This window comes from Syngnathus floridae, chromosome 7 (genome assembly GCF_059516105.1).
Source record: "Syngnathus floridae isolate MCC-2025c chromosome 7, RoL_Sflo_1.0, whole genome shotgun sequence".
Lineage (NCBI taxonomy): Eukaryota > Metazoa > Chordata > Actinopteri > Syngnathiformes > Syngnathidae > Syngnathus > Syngnathus floridae.
The window spans coordinates 18,234,065-18,252,507 of NC_142419.1; the positions used below are offsets into that span (position 1 = coordinate 18,234,065).

The 18,443-nt window shown below is 52.4% G+C and overlaps 1 protein-coding gene and 1 long non-coding RNA gene across 8 annotated transcripts in view; one reads left to right on the forward strand and one right to left on the reverse strand.

Annotated features, from left to right (window-relative positions):
* The first annotated feature begins 49 nt into the window (after positions 1–49).
* LOC148395800 (rho guanine nucleotide exchange factor TIAM1-like) overlaps positions 50–18,443 on the forward strand; it is a 19,895-nt gene continuing 1,501 nt past the window's right edge. The window contains exons 1-27 of one of the 5 annotated variants that reach the window (XM_088380379.1): positions 52–230; positions 7,564–7,627; positions 7,705–8,572; positions 9,726–10,149; positions 10,234–10,297; positions 10,376–10,406; positions 10,536–10,760; positions 11,121–11,306; positions 11,797–11,943; positions 12,015–12,089; positions 12,163–12,336; positions 12,431–12,535; positions 12,598–12,679; positions 12,748–12,834; positions 13,256–13,462; positions 13,639–13,739; positions 15,627–15,809; positions 15,898–15,966; positions 16,640–16,765; positions 16,840–16,948; positions 17,138–17,317; positions 17,388–17,506; positions 17,583–17,691; positions 17,753–17,811; positions 17,880–17,985; positions 18,065–18,152; positions 18,221–18,393. In XM_088380379.1, the coding sequence (XP_088236505.1) occupies positions 7,715–8,572; positions 9,726–10,149; positions 10,234–10,297; positions 10,376–10,406; positions 10,536–10,760; positions 11,121–11,306; positions 11,797–11,943; positions 12,015–12,089; positions 12,163–12,336; positions 12,431–12,535; positions 12,598–12,679; positions 12,748–12,834; positions 13,256–13,462; positions 13,639–13,739; positions 15,627–15,809; positions 15,898–15,966; positions 16,640–16,765; positions 16,840–16,948; positions 17,138–17,317; positions 17,388–17,506; positions 17,583–17,691; positions 17,753–17,811; positions 17,880–17,985; positions 18,065–18,152; positions 18,221–18,393 (4,087 nt within the window). In that variant the 5' untranslated portion in view covers positions 52–230; positions 7,564–7,627; positions 7,705–7,714. Of the gene's footprint in view, positions 231–2,626; positions 2,788–6,370; positions 7,308–7,563; positions 7,628–7,704; positions 8,573–9,725; positions 10,150–10,233; positions 10,407–10,535; positions 10,761–11,120; positions 11,307–11,796; positions 11,944–12,014; positions 12,090–12,162; positions 12,337–12,430; positions 12,536–12,597; positions 12,680–12,747; positions 12,835–13,255; positions 13,463–13,638; positions 13,740–15,626; positions 15,810–15,897; positions 15,967–16,639; positions 16,766–16,839; positions 16,949–17,137; positions 17,318–17,387; positions 17,507–17,582; positions 17,692–17,752; positions 17,812–17,879; positions 17,986–18,064; positions 18,153–18,220; positions 18,394–18,443 lie in introns of those variants that run through there. The other 4 variants (XM_088380380.1, XM_088380375.1, XM_088380376.1 and 1 more) reach the window with 4 other exon arrangements.
* The window catches only part of LOC148395801 (uncharacterized), a 19,444-nt gene continuing 14,775 nt past the window's right edge, over positions 13,775–18,443 (reverse strand). Inside the window, exons 3-4 of one of the 3 annotated variants that reach the window (XR_015859369.1) lie at positions 16,622–16,732; positions 13,775–15,020 (exon numbers count right to left, since the gene is read on the reverse strand). This is a non-coding gene — a long non-coding RNA (uncharacterized LOC148395801). Of the gene's footprint in view, positions 15,780–16,617; positions 16,733–18,443 lie in introns of all 3 variants that reach the window. The other 2 variants (XR_015859367.1, XR_015859368.1) reach the window with 2 other exon arrangements.

An 18,443-nucleotide genomic window follows, 5' to 3' on the forward strand; every position in this document is an offset into this window, starting at 1 on the left:
GGCTGTGCGCGCGGAGTGACGTCCGCTCGCATCCAATTGCACGCATTTCCACATGGGGGAGAGGCGCTCCACCGCCATCTCCTCCTCCTGCTCCTGCTCCTGCTCCTGCACCTCCTCCCGGCCGCCGTGCGTGCAACAAACAACACGCGTGGAAGACAGAACGACAGCTTTTGGCCGCTTCAATGTGACGATGGACGCCGGCGATCCGTGACGGGAGCTTCGTGGACATGGTAGATATGGTCGTGGCGCGTTCACTGTGGTGGTGGTGGTGGTGGTGCACCCCGGAAGTGCGACGTCCCGTTCGTGGCAACTGGCAAGGATAAATAACCTGTATGCGCGCGCGCACGCAAGCAAGCAAGCAAGCAAGCATATTCCCGCGTGGCGTCTCGCAGTGAGTTGATGGGGTGGGCTGCGTGGACAAGGTCGAGCCGCAGTGCACATCTGCCGTCCAAGCACGCACGCACTGAGTCGCTCATTCATTCATTTGGGGGTTCAGTGCATTTCATTTGCACGCGTGGAAAGGCTGTGACGTCAATGGTAATGGGTTGGGGGGGGGGCGTGCTCTCTGCGTGAAATTGTTGCATTTTTGCACAGTCATGTGGCTACCAATGATGATGATGATGCTCTTCATCTTCTTCCCTGGTTCACCTGAGGAGAGTCTTGTTTTCCACGGCAAGTGGAAAAAACGCCTGTTGGTGACGTGAGCAATACAATCATGCCCTAATCATAAGAAGAATTGATTTCGTGATCTTTATGAACTAAAGGTCAGGTTCGGTAACAGGTGGATTTTTTTTCTCTGAAACGTCATCACTATGAAGGAAATGCACATTAAAATACTGTAAATATTGTGCAACCTTTCAGAGGTCAAACTTTAAAAAGAAATATCTCAAAAAGCCATTGTAAAACAGTAAATCATTTTTTTCATATCGGCGTCAAAAATATGTCGACCGGTGTTACGATTGTACGTTTATTGTGTTTTGTCCTCCTCCCGCCAGTTGATCACAATCGTCGCCTCTGTTGTGTCATAGAAATCATTTGTCCAATGAATGAAAATAATCCACAGTGTAGGCTGATGTAGGCTTTTGACTGACTTTCTCTGTCTGCGTTAGGACAAGGGTCATCACAAAGATGCCGAGTGTTGTCTGCCACACGTAGGAATGTCCTCTGCGGCGTGATTGTGTCTCTCACACACACACACGCACACACAGCCAGCGTCAGTGTGTCGCAAGCGTTGTTGACTTGTCGTGTAGTTGAAGCCCCTGGTTTGTTTTGCCGGCCAGCCGGCCGGCGTTCTCATGTGGCCCACTCGCACATAACCGCTCGCTCCCTCGTTTGCAATGGAAATAGTCCCAAGTCGAATTTGCACACGAGTCAGCTCGAGTCGAGTCAAGACGAGCCGAGTCGCATGGCTTGACTCCAGTGAGACTCCGCTTGTCACTATAAGGACTTGGAATGTTTGAAATCCGGGACAAACAAACGAGAGCCTCCAAAAACTCAGGTTCCACGACTGCAATATTTGGAATTTCCGTTTATAATGTCAGTAGTTTCTAGAATACAACCATTTTTTGTTTGTTTGAGAAGTTGTTATTGTCGTCGCTGCCACGATGATTCGCACGCATCTTTTCAAGTGCGCTTCCACCTTCCTTCCTTCCTTCTTTCCGCCTTGCAGGTGGTGCATCTTCCCTGTGAATCCTCAATGACTTTTGTGTCTTTGATGTGGACTCTGGAGAGGCTCCCCGCCGCCGCAATCGTCGGCTAATGATCTGTCTTCCCGGCCGGAGCGCCGCTTTCATGTGCTGCACGTTTTTGTGCTTTTGCACGTCCCCGTTGCCCGCCCTGTACCTTCTCCGCTTGCCGTTGGGAAGACACCACCACGGTCCTTGTGGGGCCCTATGCTGTTTTTATTGTTGCAAGAACTTTTGGGAGATTTTGCATTGGGAAAAAAAAAAAAAACTGCCTTTGAGCCTTGCAGAATGTAACTTTTTTTCCCTTCACAGAAAGTGATGTTGAATTTGTCAGATTCTAAATTGTACCTTATGTATAAGATTTATGTCTTATAGTTGACTAAAACAGATTTTTTTTTCTTTCTTTCTTGAGACACTGGAGTCGTCTGAGAGTTTGGGTTGTGCCGAGTCAGCAGACGCGTGATGCTGAATCCGCTTGTGACAGCTTGTGTTTTGTTAACGGAGGTGGCGCGAGACGCGTTAATGCGTATTGTTGTCATTGTGCGTCCCGTCGTCCTCGTCTGCATTTTATTCGACGTCATCGGCACCGGCGGGGTGAATTTGCGAGGCGTTTCCTCGAGACTTGCTCCAACAGAGCCGTGCTGAGCCAATTATGGGTTGACCTTTTCATTTCCAGCCACTCCTGTTGTGATTTTAGCCTCGGGGGCACGTGTGACGCACGGCGCTCTCCTTCCAGCTTGGAAACAACTCTAGTGACACACGACCGCCAGTAGAGGGCACCAGATGAGGTCTGCTTGGTTTGGGAGTCTCCTGGGCTGCTTTTGAACAGAATTTTAGACGAGGCTGTTTAGTGTAAACGTGACGCGGGGGGGCGGGTGCAATTAGAGAGCAGACGAAGGAGGGGGAACACGCATTCTTTGGCCTGAGGGAGTGGAATAGAGAGGGAGGAGGCACTTGCAAACAGCGCTCCCTCCCTTCCTCCAGTTTTAAGTCATCCCGGCGCGTGAGGGCACTCAGTCTGAGGTGGACTTGAGGAGCATGAATGGAGCTTGGAAAGGCACACGACTCGACTTGGTGACGGAGCTTTGTGGTTGTTCAGACAGTAAGTTGAGTCTCTGTCTGTCTGTCTGTCTGTCTGTCTGTCTGTCTGTCTGTCTCTGCATCTTTGCTGGCAGCCCTTTTTGTTGCATTTGCACATTTGCTCTCCATGTCATGTTGCAACCTGTCCGCTGCAGCCTTTTGTGTGCGTGTGTTTGTGTGTGTTACTGTTGTCATGATAAAAGTTTTTTGTCATGTTGAAAAGCAAATGAGTGGGATAGATTTTCCACTCCCGATGCAAGATAAATGTTACAACGCAGTTGAAGTTTCTCAGACTCTTCTCTTATTGCTGGAAAATTGGGTGTTTCTTTCAAAATGGTGTGAAATTGTTTCTTCGAGGCTCCAGAATCACAAACCAACAGGCACACTAAAATGCATTTTTTCAATTTTAGATTTGTTGTTATATTTCAGCCCATTCATAGCATGCGGCACAATTTCACACCTTTCATTGTTTTCCGCCTGGGGGGGCTGCTACTGGGACGATGAAGATGTTTGCCAGTCAATTGCAAATGTGAGTGGGGTTAAATTCAAGGGGTGCATCCTCAAAGTTGGAGGAGGGTGACTTAATTCATTAAAGAAATCCCAAATAAATCCCAAAAGAGTCTCCAAATACAATATTCAAATAATGGCCCGACGTCAATGTTTTCAGTCACTCTTTGAATTTGATCTTTGACCAGCAGATGGTTGTACTTTTTCCCATTGAAAGCAAGCAGCAGGGTGCTTTGCATCTCAAGCGCGTTTGCAAGTGAATTTGAAATAGTCAACGTCAAGGAGAAGTCTCCCAGGGTGCATTCTCAAGTTGGAAGGGTTAAAAAAAAAAAAAGGAAGAAATCCCTGCATTGTGTTCCTCTGAAGCCCCCCTGGTGTGAAGCTGTCATAGTCATGGAAATACGTTGCAGACGTATGCTCGTCCGTCCGCAAGGTTGCCTTTCTTCTTGAGTCTTTTCTTTGAGCGCGACAAGTTCACAAATATGAACGTCACGTGTGTGCTTGTTGTGCAAAAACAAAGTGATCTGCTCCCGTTCTCTCCTAATGGCGCTTTTAAGCCGCCACAAAGGCCGCATTGTCCGCTGGACTTGCTCTGGCATCAGGTGCTCCATTAGCTTGTTAGCACAGCCAGCACAACAAGCCACCTAAAATGAGTCACACGGTCAGTCGTCTTCATCTGGGCTGCTTCAAGTTCCAAATGAGCAATGCGGCCTTCCTTGACCGCTGTGACAATTTTGTCACGGCATTTGGTCAACAAATCAAAAGCCGTATCAAAAGGGTGAGGACTGACATTTTGAATGTATTCTTTTTTTTTTTTTTATTTTAAAGAAGATCCTCTGGCAGCGTGGCGCCACATTTGTTCAAAATGGCCCGGAACCAAAAAGCTGAATGGCACCACGTGTCTCCAAGGCGACATTAACATTTCTTCATCTCATCTGTGAGATTGAACAGACCGGGCCGGCCGGATGGCGGCCGTCGCTCGCCTCGCCTCGCCACTTGGGCCTTTTTCCTTTGTCGGCCTTCTTGTGTAGTCGAGTGTGCGGCGGGCGATGCTGACGCTTGACTGCACAAGGCGCTCCGGGCGCGTAATGGTGGAGGTAATGCTCAGGGGAGGTGGGTTGGGGGGGGAACATCTCTGTGTCCAAGTAATGCACATCTCCCGACTCAGCGCTGCTCTCCATTGCACATTTACATGACATGCCGGAGTTCCGTCAGTATCTCTTCTCTTCGGGATGCTCATCAATATTCAAAGCGTTGATGGAAATGCGTCTCGACGTCCACCCAGATGTGTTTGGGGTGACGTTTGGCGCACGCCTCGGCGTTTACTGACCTGGAAGAAAATGTGCCGGATAAAGAAACGCATTTGGCTTGCAGTTTTGTATTTTTAGCAAAGCGGTGAGGCGGCAGGTCACAACAGAAAACAACATGGCCCTGTTTCTTGGGGCAAGTGTTCCTCCCAAAAAAGTGTTGCAAATGAGAAAAAGAGTAACTCTAAAACAGTTCCCTGAGGAACACCATTCCAATTGTTACTCCTGATGTAAAGAAAAGGATAGTGCGGACAGGTCCAAAGAATCCCAGTTGCACTCTAACATCTTGTAGGAATTCATCCCAGAAGACATTTTGGCTGCAATAAGAGACGACGACAGTTAGTCTTCCCGTGCGATGGCGTGCATTTGTCAGCGCAAATCTCTCATTTCAGTCACCCGACCGACCTCTTCAAGCAACAGATGGGGCTTCCCAAAGTGCTGTTGGGCCACCAGCATACCTCCAATTGGCAATCTGTCATCGTAAAGCCGTCACGCACATACGCGGCGCCGGCTTGGGAAAATTGTTGCTTGTGTGTGCCGAGCGGGAAAAGTGTGACCGTGAGGAATGCCGAGCATGTGAAGATGAGATGCCCCGCATATGTTGCCGGATGAGATGATCCCCACCAAACGTATGGGAACTTGTTCGGATGCTGACCTTCTTTTATTAAAATTGATTAGCGCAAAGAGCAAAATGGCAATGCCTCTAAAACGGAGCCCCCCCCCCCCTCCACCCTTTTGTCCTGAAACGGCTGGCCTGCACCCAGCAATGAACGGCTGTTGAGGGACTTCAAAGCTAAAGACCTGCAAGCAGGATGCGCTCGGCTCGGGTCGCACCTTTGCCGGGTGACGACGTTGCTGATAAAAGTGCCTTCACACCCGTGTGTGTGTGTATGAGCTTGTGTGTGTGTGTGTGGGGGGGGGGGGTTTCCTCAGGAAGGACAACGACTCATCCCCAGCGTGATGTTTTTCCAGCTTGACGTTTGTTTAAGTGCGTGAAGTCTGAGAGGGTTACAAACGCTGAGACAAAAGCCGCCTAATGACTTCATAACGGCGCCTGATGGCCGTGTCACACTTGCTCAAAGCTGCCAGAGTCTCATAAAAATACTGCTGAAAGGTTACCCGCTCTCAGTGTGCCGGACAAACTTGAGCCGAAAGCGAGCGGCCGCAGATACAGAAGCTGGCGCGGCGCCAGCTGCTGCCGCCGCGTTGCTTCACATCCTCAAACAAGCAAATAAATATGCACCAAGGCAAGCTTGCTGGAAATTCCGCCATTTTCCAAAGGGCACGTCAAAGACGAGCAGAGTAGGCTGAAGAGGTCCCGTTAGCCCACGCCACCTGAGCCTCTCGTGACGCGTCAGCGGCGTCCCGGAAATCAATTGGGAAGGAAATCCCATCACCTTGCTTGCTTGCTTGTTTGTCTTCCTCAAGTACGAGTGTGTGGCTGCTTCGATGGGGAGATGGCCATCCCGAGGTCACCCGCTGTGCTAATGATAATAGCGGAGTGGCCAGGACGCTGTTTGTTGTGAGCTTGCATCGTAAAACAAGCAGCCATTGTTTTGGTCAACACGTGATGTTTGTTAGTGACACCAAAGAAAAACTAGTTTCAAATCTGCTCAATTTTCCAAAATGGTTTCAGATGAAACCCCTTCAATTTGAGGAAATAGCAAAAAGTCCAAACATGTCTCGCCAACATTTGTAGTGTAAATATTTTCCATTTGTAGGGTGCGGTGAAGTCGTGTGGAAATTGAAGGAGCATCTTCTGCCCTCCTCCCCCATTCCAGCTTTTGGAGTCACAGTGTCATTATCTCCACGCCATGTGGAGTGTTCAAATTACAGCCTTGTGTGTTGGAGCTTGTCACTAATGGCTGCGCTACATTCTTGCTTCTGTCATCGCTGAAGAAGCGTGCGGATGTTTTGAAGCGTCACTTTGTCCAGGTCTTTCAGCTTTCAGTCGACTGTTCCATCAAATGACAAGCATCTTGACAGTTTTTGTCCTCTGGGCCTTCTTCGGAAACGGAGGAAAAGGCAAAAGCCTCTCGTGTTCCGACAGGCCCGACGGAGCGTCAGGTGCTCTTCAGTAACAACGGCGGTCGCGTGACGCATATTTCAGGGATGCTCGTAAATTGGGATGCGCGACTGTCACGCACATCCCGAATTCCAGTGCAGTTCTGTTGTGAAACTTGTCTGCTGTCTACGACTTTGCAAAGATCTGCAGATCATGCGAATGGACACACCGAATAGATTTGCCTATAGCTGCCACAAGGTGGCAGCAAATCTACGAGACAAACCTGGATGAAGCGCCTCCTCTCACGTCAAGTGCTTTGATCGTAAAGGTTTGAGTGACATCGTTTTTACCTCATTATGTTGTGTTTTTGCCTTGAAGCGCATTTGACACTTTGGCCTTGCCAAATCGATGACGTCGTATAAGAAACTCTTTTCGGATTCTATTTTGACAAGGTGATATGTGCTCATTTGGATTACTTGTGGCCTTTGCTTTTTTTAAAGGGTTTTTTTTTTTTTCCTACCACTAGCAGCTTTTTGTTTTTTACACTGCCAGCCACTTTGATAATGACTTTTTCCTTCCTTCTCGAACCATTTTGTGGCCCTCAATCCCGAAGAGATGAGTCGGCCTTTTCGCTCTCATCTCGTTTGCCCTCCTGAACGTCGCAGCCAATGAGAAAGGCCGTCCTTGGGCATCAAACATTGAACACTGCGGTGCCGACAAAAGGTGATGAGCGAGCAGAATGAAGGGGAAAAAAACGGGGTCAGCAGCAGTTTACATAAGCCGCCCCCCCTCCCCCTCTTCAGCCTGCCGGAATCCAATCTTTGACCCAATCTGCTGTTTCCAATTGCCCAGCCTGGGTAAAAGTAACCCAATCGGCTCAAAAATTATATAATTATATTAATAGCCTAGCACTACCGCTCTTGTTTGTTTTTCGGAAGCTTTTTTCACTGACTTTGCCGTGTCTTCCTTCTCCTTCCAGTTGCACCAAAGGCAGAAGTTTGGCCGATGAGCACCATGTCAGGCAATTTGCGTCCGTCCCGCAGGTAGGCCCACGCCCGCCCGCCCACCGCCTTGGTCATTTGCGAGCTGCTCCAAAAGCCTTTTGATGTCTGTCCTTCAGCCGCTGAATCATGGGAAATGCGGAGAGCCAGCACGGCGAGCATGCCTTCTTCGCTACGGAACGTGGCTATTTGTCGCGCAAGCAAATGTCGCGCTCGCTGCGCATCTCCAACAAGTCGCGGCGCTGCCGGCGCGCCTCGTCGGGCAAGATGGAGCACAGGAACTCGGAGGCCAGCACGCGCTCCAGCAGCACCCCCAGCATCCCGCAGTCCCTGGCCGAAAACGGCCCGGAGCCCTTCGACGAGAGCGCCGTCCTGCCCGACTTTGGAAGCCCCATCTGGGTGGACCGGGTGGCCATGAACCTGAGGCCCATGTCCTTCCACCACGTTCCGGCCAGTCCCGGCGCCACCGCGCTCATCACGCTTCCCGGACCCACGGCGGACGAGATGCAGGACGAGGACGTGTACGCGGGCGAGGTGACGTACCTCCAGGACGCCCGGGACAGCGCCAAGGAGGCCGGCGGCTTCAAAAAGAAGCGATCCAAGTCGGCCGACACGTGGCGCGACGACAGCCTGGACTTCTCCCTGTCGGACCTCAGCCAAGACCACCTGACCAGCACGGAGGAGATGATCACCCCTTGCGCCGAGCACGACGGCCCGCTGCTCTCCGGCCCCGCCGACGGCGTGGAGCGGGCCAACTCCTTTGACGAACTCTACGGCCAGAACCCCCACGCCGGCCGCTACGTCAAGTGGCACGACGGCCAGCGTCTCGGCGCCGAGGGCCGAGACGATAAGATGATCGCCGAGGAGGACGGCAGCACGTACAGCGCCTTCACTCTGCCGTGTCGGCGCTCGCACTGCCTCTCCGAAGGCCCGCCGGGACTCCGGACCGCCTTGAGTATGCCGGGCAGGAGGGCGCAGACCATCCAGGTAAGCTCTGGTCAATATTATTGATTTTTTTAAAGGCTGCTTTCCTGAAATTCTTATTATTTGGGGAACCCGTGTTCTTCTATCTGAAACGGATCGAGCCCTGCCGCAAGTAGCCGAACTCCATGACGTATTATACGACTCGCCACTAGAGGACGCCGAAGCCAGCACAAAAAACAATACGTTGCCCCAAAATATAATAGTTAGGTTGCATTCAGTCTAGTGTCTTGAATCTGGAAGATTCCAAAGGCATGCCATTGTCACTGTGTTTGACCTCAAACACATTTTTTTCAAGTTAGGCCTGCGCTGAGCTGTAAATAAAAGCCACACAATGTGGTCTTGTGCGTCGTATAAACGCCACCAGCCACTGTACCTTGTTTTCTCTCTGCATGGAACCAGTCTGGAATCCAAATGCGGCGGGCGGGCGGGCGGCCTTCAAGGTCTCGTTTGCCTCGCCACTCACCTTCCACCTCTCCTTTATTCCCCTTTTTATTGTGTCTGCCGCATAACTAAGCCGCACAATCAGATTAAGAGTCTGAGGAAAGCTCCTATTTTCCCTGCTGCTTGTTTTTCTTAGTCCAGAAGAGACAGGTTCTAGGGGGGCTGAGTTTAAAGTCACTCCCCGTTTGAAATGTTTTGCCTTTTGTCATGCTAATGAGCGGAGGCCCGTGGAAGAGTGTCACAGTAAAAATACTGTCACGGCGAGGCGCCCCTCCCTCAAGACCCGCCGCTGAATGGAGCGCATGATTGGATCACGTGATTAGGCTCAGTTCTGCGTTCCCCCCGTTTCCATCTCCCAGGAGCCTTTGGCCATGTGTGTAGGAGCAAGAGTGGGAGGGGAGGGGAAGGGGGGGCAGACGCGGCGGTGCCACAGCGAGGGCAGCTTGCACTTGAACAACAGCGGTGGTCTTGTGTAGAACAGAAACTTTTTGTGCTGGCCGACTTGTTTTTGCAACTCTCGAGGATGCTTCATTTCTGAAAAGGGGGTCAGCTCCAGTTAGTCCTTAGACCTAGGTCGGATTACCTCACCCTCGCCTCAATTTTGGAGTCGGGGAGGCCATTTGAGAAAAAGCAATACTCGGGATCCGCTCTGCTGGATTGCGATGAAGCGCACGCGGTCATCATGCCGTCTCACCCGTCACGGGCCCCCCCGCAGGACGTCACCGCCGGCGAGGGCAGCGAGTACGACGACAGCGGCATCGACGGGGTGACGGCCGAGGCCGAGTCCCGCCGCTACAAGACCATGTCGGCCTCCTTCTCCGTCGACTCGGCGGCGGGCGGCGACGCGTTTGCCGGCGGCACTGGCGGCGGGACCGCCGACTCCGCCCAGGGCATCTACGAGAACTTCCGCCAAGAGCTGGAGATGAGCTCGTGCCAGACGGAGAGTTTGGAGGAGGTGCTGAGCGACGAGCAGAGCACCATGAGCTCCGCCTACCAGTCGGACGCGCTGCTGGGCGCGCAGGGGACGGTGCGCAAGGCGGGGAGGCTGGCCGTCAAGAACTTCCTGGTGCACAAGAAAAGCAAGAAGGTGGAGTCGGCCGCCAGACGCAAGTGGAAGAGCTACTGGGTGTCCCTCAAAGGTTGGTGCTACCTTCACCTTCTTCAAACGTGCAGTGGATATTTGGGTTCTCCGCTTCCAATCACCTTCTCCCAATCCCGGTCAGGCTGCACGCTGTTCTTCTACGAGACGGACGGACGCTCGGGAATCGACAACGGCAGCATCCCCAAGTACGCCATCTGGGCCGACAACAGCATCGTGCAGGCCGTACCCGAGCACCCCAAAAAAGATTTTGTCTTCTGCCTCAGCAACTCGCTGGGAGATGCCTTCTTGTTCCAGGTAACACACTTGAGATGGACAGGTGCGGACAAAAGTAACGGGACAGGAGCTTCGGGGCACGTGGCCCAGACAACCGTGAAACTTCGATTCTGGTTTCACCTGCTGAAATTGTCCATACATTGCGGGCAGACGTGCAGCCAGACGGAGCTGGAGAACTGGATCACGGCCATCCACTCGGCGTGCGCCACCGCCGTGGCCAGACAGCACCGGCGCGAGGACACGGTGCGCCTGCTGCGCGCCGAAATCAAGAAGCTGGAGCAGAAGATCGACATGGACGAGAAGATGAAGAAGATGGGCGACATGCAGCTGTCCTCCGTCACCGACGCCAAGAAACGCAAGACCATCCTGGATCAGGTACCAGCAAACTTTTTCACTTTTGAAAAGAATTGATTGTGATTGGTAAAGTGAAAAACAAAAACAGCCCTCCCCCTTCTTGAATGGGCCCTTTTCAAGGGAGATCAAGTGGTCTTTGTGGGGCTGATTAGAAAGTGCCGGGTCTGGGCGGTTCCTTTGGGTTAGTGTCAGGTTTCGCATTGTGCCCAAGTGAATAGAAAAACCCCCGTGGCAGCCAGCGGAATGCACGGCGGCGGCGGCATTCTCGCTCTCTTGGCAGCCACCGACGGCTCGCCTCTCCCGAACTGGGTCGGTTGGCTCGCTCCGGTGCCCCAGTCAAGTGGCGGCGGGCGTGGAAAGTGAAAGCTTCTTCTCCGGCAGATCTTCTTGTGGGAGCAGAACCTGGAGCAGTTCCACATGGACCTGTTCCGCTTCCGCTGCTACCTGGCCAGCCTGCAGGGCGGCGAGCTGCCCAACCCCAAGCGCCTGCTGGCCTTCGCCTCGCGCCCCACCAAGCTGGCCATGGGCCGCCTGGGCATCTTCTCCGTCTCCTCCTTCCACGCGCTGGTAAGGCACCCATTTATGCAATTGCCATGTGGTGTGGTCATGTAGATGTTTTGTTTTTAGTCTTTTTCTGTGTGTAATTATTGTTTTTGAAGTTGTTTAAACCCTAGCTTGAAACCCTAACCCTAGTTTGAAACCCTAGTTTGAAGCCCTAGTTTGAAACCCCGACCCTAGTTTGAATCCCCAAGCCTAGCTTGGAAGCCTGCCCCTCCGTCCAATTGAGGCTTGTTGTAATGCCGACGACAGCCGTGGCCCACGTGAGGCGCCAATGAATTGGACGCTCAAGAAGGCCTCGCAAGTAAACAAAAGACAACAGTGGAAGACGGCCAGCATTTGCTCTCGCTCTTCTTGACAAGATTTCTTTCTTTTCCTTTGTTACGGGGATGCAAATGTTCAAAACGAAGGTGCTAAATAGTGGTGCGGCGCCACGTCTTTTAATACTCGATGACTCGCCGCAGCGTACAAGAAAATGACATTAAAGTTGTGGCCTCAGGTGGCGGCTCGCACGGAGAGCGGCGTGAGGCGGCGAGCGCACGCCATGTCGCGCTCGTGCGGCAAGCGCAAGAGCCGCTTCTCGTCCCTCTGGGGTTTGGACACCACCTCCAAGAAGAAGACCAGAGCTCACCCCAGCATCAACCAGGTCGCCGGCGGCCCGTACGCTTGCTTTGCACTTCTCAGCGCACACTAATGGGCCTTTTTTTGGCCCGGCAGGTATTTGCGGACGGCGAAGAGCTGGTGAAAAGGACCGCCGATGGACTTTATGCCCAGTCGGCGAAGGAGCGCCAGGTGAGGAGACTCCCAAACGGGTGACTCGGCTCCAAACGGGGTCTAACGATGCGAATCTGGTGTCCCGTCGCAGCCTAGCGAGGAGGCACCCGGCAATAGCGTTCCCGGGGGGCCCGGCGCCGAGAGCGACATCTGGGTGCCCGAACACCTCACCCCGTCCTGGGTGTGTTTGCCCAACGACCAGCCGGTGCTGAGCATCATCCAGCCCGGAGAGTCGGCGCTGTGCGTGCTGGAAAGCATCTGCAAGGTGGCTCGGCTCGGCTCGCCAAAAGAAAAATTGGGTTTGAGCGGTGCGGAAGCTAAAGTCCGCATTTGTTGTTGCTGGCCGTGACCACGTGCAGGCCCACCAGCTGGACGCCACCAAGCACTACCTTCGGCTCAAGTTCCTCATGGACAACCGAGAGCAGTACTACGTCCCCAAACCGGAGGAGGACGTGTGCGACCTGGTACGTTTGAAACCACAACTTTGGTGTTTGCCACCTTAACGTCTGCTCTTATCTGGCAACAGCTTTACAGAGAAGTCGAGCTGTGCTCCAAGATCACAAAAGTGGTCCGGTTTGACCGAGACGAGTCGTGCATGATTGGTTACGGTAGGAAACGCGTCCGGCTGTATTTCGGCTCGTATTTGCTCATAATAAAAGTGATCCCGCTCCTCCAGGTTTTTCCATCTCGGTGGTTGAGGAGGACCGAGTGCAGCAGCTTTACATCACGGACGTGAGGGCGGGCGGGCTGGCCTTTGCCAAAGGTCTGACGCCACTCAAAGCAAATAAGCCGACACGTTTACAAGTGTGTTTATTCCAAAGGCTGAGCAACAACAACAACAAAAAGCTTTACTTTACATAGTCTTTCATTAAAAAAAACAATAATAACATTAAAATAAATAATAAAAAAATATTGGGCTTTTTTATTATTAAAAAAAAAAGCCTTACAACATTTCGTTATGTGGTTAGTCCAAGTCACCTGCATTTTGTTGGTGCTGGTTACCTTATTTTTGATCTAATCCTAATCATTTGGATTTCATAAATGATGTTCATGTTGACGTCTTCATGTTTTCCATTCATTCAATTGAATTCTCATCATGACACTTGAAGGACCCAGATTGGATTTTGAACTTCAGCCCTCTGCGTTGAGCGATGATAGCTGTTGCTTCTCGTATTCTCGGGCAGGTCTGAACGCGGGTGATGAGATCCTGGAGCTGAACGGGAAGGAGGCCCACAGCCTGGACTTCTCCGACATGAAGGCGGCCTTCTCGCTCTCGTCGCTGGCGTTGACCGTCAGCGCGCTGCCGCCGCTGGGACGCGGCCAGCTCTGCTTCCTGCCGCCGCGACGCTCTGACGCCGACCCCTACACGGACATCTTTTCCCAGAGCCAAGGTGACCGGGTCGCAGACAAAACACCAAACGTTCCTCAACGTGTTCATCCGTCAAGTCGGCCAAGGATGTTCCACTCCAGGCCTGCGCGTGGCGCACGTTGCTAATGTGTGCTTCCCCATGCAAGCGGACTGTAAATCTGAGAAGCGAACCCTAATTTGGTCTCCGTGTGTCGGCAGAGGAGATCCTGGACGACAGCGCCGGGCTGCTGCTGGAAAGTTCGGGAGACAGCTTGGATGACGACGCCGAGTGCTTTGGCCACTTGGACGAGTGCGGCGAGGTAAGAAAACGGTCTCAAAAATTGGTATCGTGAATATTTGGGTTTATTTAATACAATAAAATAGCAGCATGGCAATAATACCCATGCAGACACAGTTCAAAGTTTAGGAAAAGTTTGACTACAGTAAAAAATGACAGCGCCACAACTTTGAGTTTTATTCCATCAACAGGGAAAAAAAAATGTTGGCTTGCATAACCGCGAGCTTGTTGGCCTATGGATGCTTCCAGTTGTCTTCACATTTGCTTGCCTGGGATTGATTGGAAAACAAGCGAAGGGAGGGAGGGAGGGAGACAAACTTAAGAATGCTGAAAGGACATTTAGCAGTTTTTTGTTCTGGCACGTCGGCGAGTGCTAAGTGGCACCTCGCTTTCTCCCGGCCAGCCTGGACGCAACATTTGGTGCTTTTTCACCCACACTGACATTTTCTCTCGAGAGGACAGGCCATGGCCGGCCGGCCGGCCTGGGCGAACCTCCCAAAAAACCTGCTCACTATTACATAAAAACAAAACCTAACCAAGATGAAAACCTTCATTTGAATTTCTAACTTTGGCTCATTTGAAAGCCTAGGCCTAGTTCGAAAGCCTAACACAGGCATGAAGACCCTCATTTGAAACCTATCAACCAAGCCTTTAAAGCGCAACTCTGGTGGGAAACTCTAATTAGAAGCCTTACCCTTGAATTGGAAAGCCTAATCCTAAGAAGATCCAAACGACCTACCTACCTTGATTTAAACCCCAAAAGCCCCTTTTGATGAATTAGTTGCAGAATCCCCCCCCCACACGCACACACAAATGCTATGCTCCCTCACTTGCGCCAGCTCCCACTCCAGAAGGCCCCCTCCACGGAGATGTGTCCCTTCCTCCCATTTTTCCCTCGCATTAGCGCACAACGAAGAGGCGGGCAGAAGCGTAGCGGACGGGAGGGACGTGGGTGGGTGGCTGGCTGGCTGGCTGGCTGGTGAGGAGGCGGCCCGGCGTCTTCCCGGACTCGTCCTTCAGCTGGCTTTTCCGAGACGAGATGGAGTTGCGCGCGGCGCGGTCAGGCGCCGAGTGAAGCTCGATTAAAAGACAAAGTGTGACGTGTTTGTGGCCATGTCGTCTCTCAAGTGGAGTCAGCCCAGGAAGCGCTCCTGCGACTCGCTTTTTGACATGCTCCATCTGGTGAGGTCCAAACACGTTTGTCTTCTGTTTCTTCTTTTCTTGCCGCGCGTTTGGCAGGACGGGAGTCGCCGCTGATGTTGATGTTGATGATGTTGATGTTGATGATGCATGAGTGCTGCACCTGGAAGAGAGCGAGCGAGCGAGCGAGAGGATACAGCATTGCTTTTTGGGTCACTTTATTCACGCCTCTGCACCGTCAAATTGACAAAGCCCTATTTCTTCGTCTCGTGAATGATTGTGCTCTGGCTTCCAAGCCAAATTTGAAACCCTACTTCCTTCCGGGGATACTTTTGAGGCCAAACCTGGTTGGAAAGGCCAATTTGTAAGTTTCGAAAGATGTCTTGAGATTTGTCAGTCATTGGATTCGAAACGGAAGCTGCCATGTGCTACAAGTCAACAAAGTAACGCAAGTGATGGATTGCCTCGATTTGCCCCTTTCGCTCCCAAATGACAGTGTAGTGCACATCAGGGCCGGTCTCCATGGCAACCCTCCTCCTGTATGTCATGTGCATTATTTTGATGGTGGCGTGAGATGAGTCATTTAGGGTGGCAGCGGCATACGCACGTAGGAGGAAAACAATGTCAGAGTTATTGTTATGACACACGCACACACGTATAGATCTCTTTTTTATTTATGTATTTATATATGCAGTCCCAAATCGGTGTGCTCTGCAAGTTGGCGCGTGGGCTGCTGCACACTTGATCACTCTTTTCCTTCTCTGCTCAGAATACGGAGCAGGTGTCGGCCTTCTGCCGCAGCCTCCATGACATGAATCCTTCGGAATGCGCGTCCTCGTCCTCGCCCAGCCCGGACTCGCCGTTCCCGCCGGCGCTCCGGCAGCTCTCGGACGCCGACAAGCTGCGCAAGGTCATCGGCGAGCTAGTGGAGACGGAGCGCACCTACGTCAAGGTGAGGATCCTGATTGCTTGTGTAGCCGCTTCATGAGGTACGCCTGCCTCCACGTTGGTGCGAACCATTTTCCATTCATTTTGCGCAGGACCTGAACTGCCTCATTGGGAGATATTTAAACCCGTTGCAGAAAGAGACCTTTCTTACTCAAGATGAGGTATGCGCTGCATTCTCTGTGTGCGCGTGTGTGTGTGTGTGTGTGTGTGTGTGTGTGTGTGTGTGTGTGTGTGTGTGTGTGTGTGTGTGTGTGTGCGTGCGGCCGTGGGCGCTGCTGCTGCTGCTGCCTTGAAGCGAGTCAAAGTGGCTTACATAACGGCAGAATGGACGGCTTTGTGCCAAGACGAGAGGGCCGAACGATGAGAGCGAGCGAGCGAGCGAGCGAGGAGGCTGGGATGTTTTTACACCTGCATGTGCTACTTGGACACGGCGAGCTGCTTCCGTCCACCATCTGCTGCTGCGCGCCTCTACTATCAGTCGCTTGCACAAAATGCTGTTACTATTTTGTGTTTCCATCAGGATGATTTCATGCAATTTTGTCTACAATGGCAGATGAATCTAGTTGCAACTCATTATCGTTAGTATTTCAAATCAATGGACAGGAACAGCTTCATAAAAATAAAAAAAATTGGTTCGTGAAGCCAATTTGAAGCTTCGTTTTTTGAAAGCAAATTTGAAGCGTCATTGTTTGCTCACAAGAGCATTCGAATTTTGTGGAAAATCTGCGCCTGTGTGTATAAATGCCACCAGATGGCAACAAAGTTGTTGTATTTTTTTTATGATTTTCTCCTTTATTGTGTCTTCCTCTGACCTACCTTCTTTTGTGGCCTCAGCTGGATGTTCTCTTTGGAAATCTTCCGGAAATGGTGGAGTTCCAGGTGGAATTCCTCAAGACTCTGGAAGACGGCACCCGTCTGGTTCCCGATCTGGACAAGTTGGAGAGAGTGGAGCAGTTTAAAGTAAGAAGACGCAAAAAAAAAAATAATGTCAACGTTAAAAACTCGCAGCTGCTTAAGGTGGCCTTCATCCCTAGAAAATCCTTTTCTCCCTGGGAGGCTCCTTCCTCTACTACGCCGACCGCTTCAAGATCTACAGCGCCTTCTGCGCCGGCCACACCAAAGTCCCCAAGGTCCTCGTTAAGGGTGAGCGAGCCCCCGTTCCACCTTGTTGCTCACAGCGGTGGCGCCGACCATCTGCCGGCTGCCGGCGGCCGCCATTAATCTCCGCCGTGCGGTTGTCAGCGTTTGACCTCTGCATACTTGCCTGCCGCTTCCGTTCTTCTGCTGAAGTTCGCTCTGTTCATATCTGCTACCACTTTGCGACCTTTGCAGCCAAAAGCGACTCCGACTTCAAGGCCTTCCTGGACCAGCGCAACCCCAAGCAGCAGCATTCGTCCACGTTGGAGTCGTATCTGATCAAGCCCATCCAGAGGGTCCTCAAGTACCCTCTGCTGCTCAGGGAGCTCTACTCGCTCACGGACCCGGACAGCGAGGAGCACTACCACCTGGACGGTGAGAAGAGACCGAGTCGTTGGAGAAAATCCCCCCGAGTGGCGCTAACTGGCCTCTGCTGTCGTTGCAGTCGCCATGAAGGCCATGAACAAAGTGGCCAGCCACATTAACGAGATGCAGAAGATCCACGAGGAGTTTGGCGCCGTCTTTGACCAGCTCATCACCGAGCAGAGCGGCGACAAGAAGGAGGTACGGGGAAGGCCGGGAGGTCCGTCCGGGGCGTTGCCACCGATCGGCGGCAAGACGGGTGAAACTTTGTTGTCAGGTTCCCGACTTGTCCATGGGCGATTTGCTGCTCCACACCGGCGTGTCCTGGATCAACCCGCCCGCTTCCTTAGGAAAGGGGAAGAAAGAGCCCCAAATGGCCGCTTTTGGTACGGCGCCTGTCTCGCACAATTTCTGAACACAAAGTTTACGGCACGACGTATCTTTCAGTGTTCAAGACGGCCGTTGTCTTTGTGTGCAAGGATGGATCCAAGCAGAAAAAGAAAATGGTGAGTGAGTGGCCTGATTTCTGCTCTCCAGCTCTGAGCTCTGACAGTGTCCTGTTCCTCTTGTCAAGGGCGGCTCCCACCGCGCCTCTTTGTCTTCCGAAGAAAAAGACCCCTTCCGATATCGTCACATGATTCCGACGGACGCTCTTCAAGTGAGACCCTTGGCGAACGCGGGTAAGCTACATCGCTTAGCGAGAGGGCTACTTTTCTGGCTGGAGTCCGGAACCAACCCGAATAGACGTTTCCTCTTCAGACGGCGAGGGCACGTCCGTGTGCGAGATCGTCCACACCAAATCGGAGTCGGAAGGCCGACCGGAGAGGGCCTTCCAGCTGTGTTGTAGGTGAGCAACTGCTTTTTTTTTTTTTGTCTTCCGCCACCCAAGCTGACGAGCTGGTGCCGCCCCCGCAGCTCCCCGCAGAGCAAGAAGGACTTCCTGAAGACGGTGCACTCCATCCTGCGAGAGAAGCACCGGCGGCAGCTGCTGAAGACGGAGAGCCTGCCGCTCAGCCAGCAGTACGTGCCCTTCGGAGGGAAGCGGCTGTGCGCGCTGAAAGGCGCCAGGCCCGTCATCAACCGAGCAGGTCGGCGCCGGCGCCGGCGTCAGGATGACGCAACGTTGAGAAATTGCGCC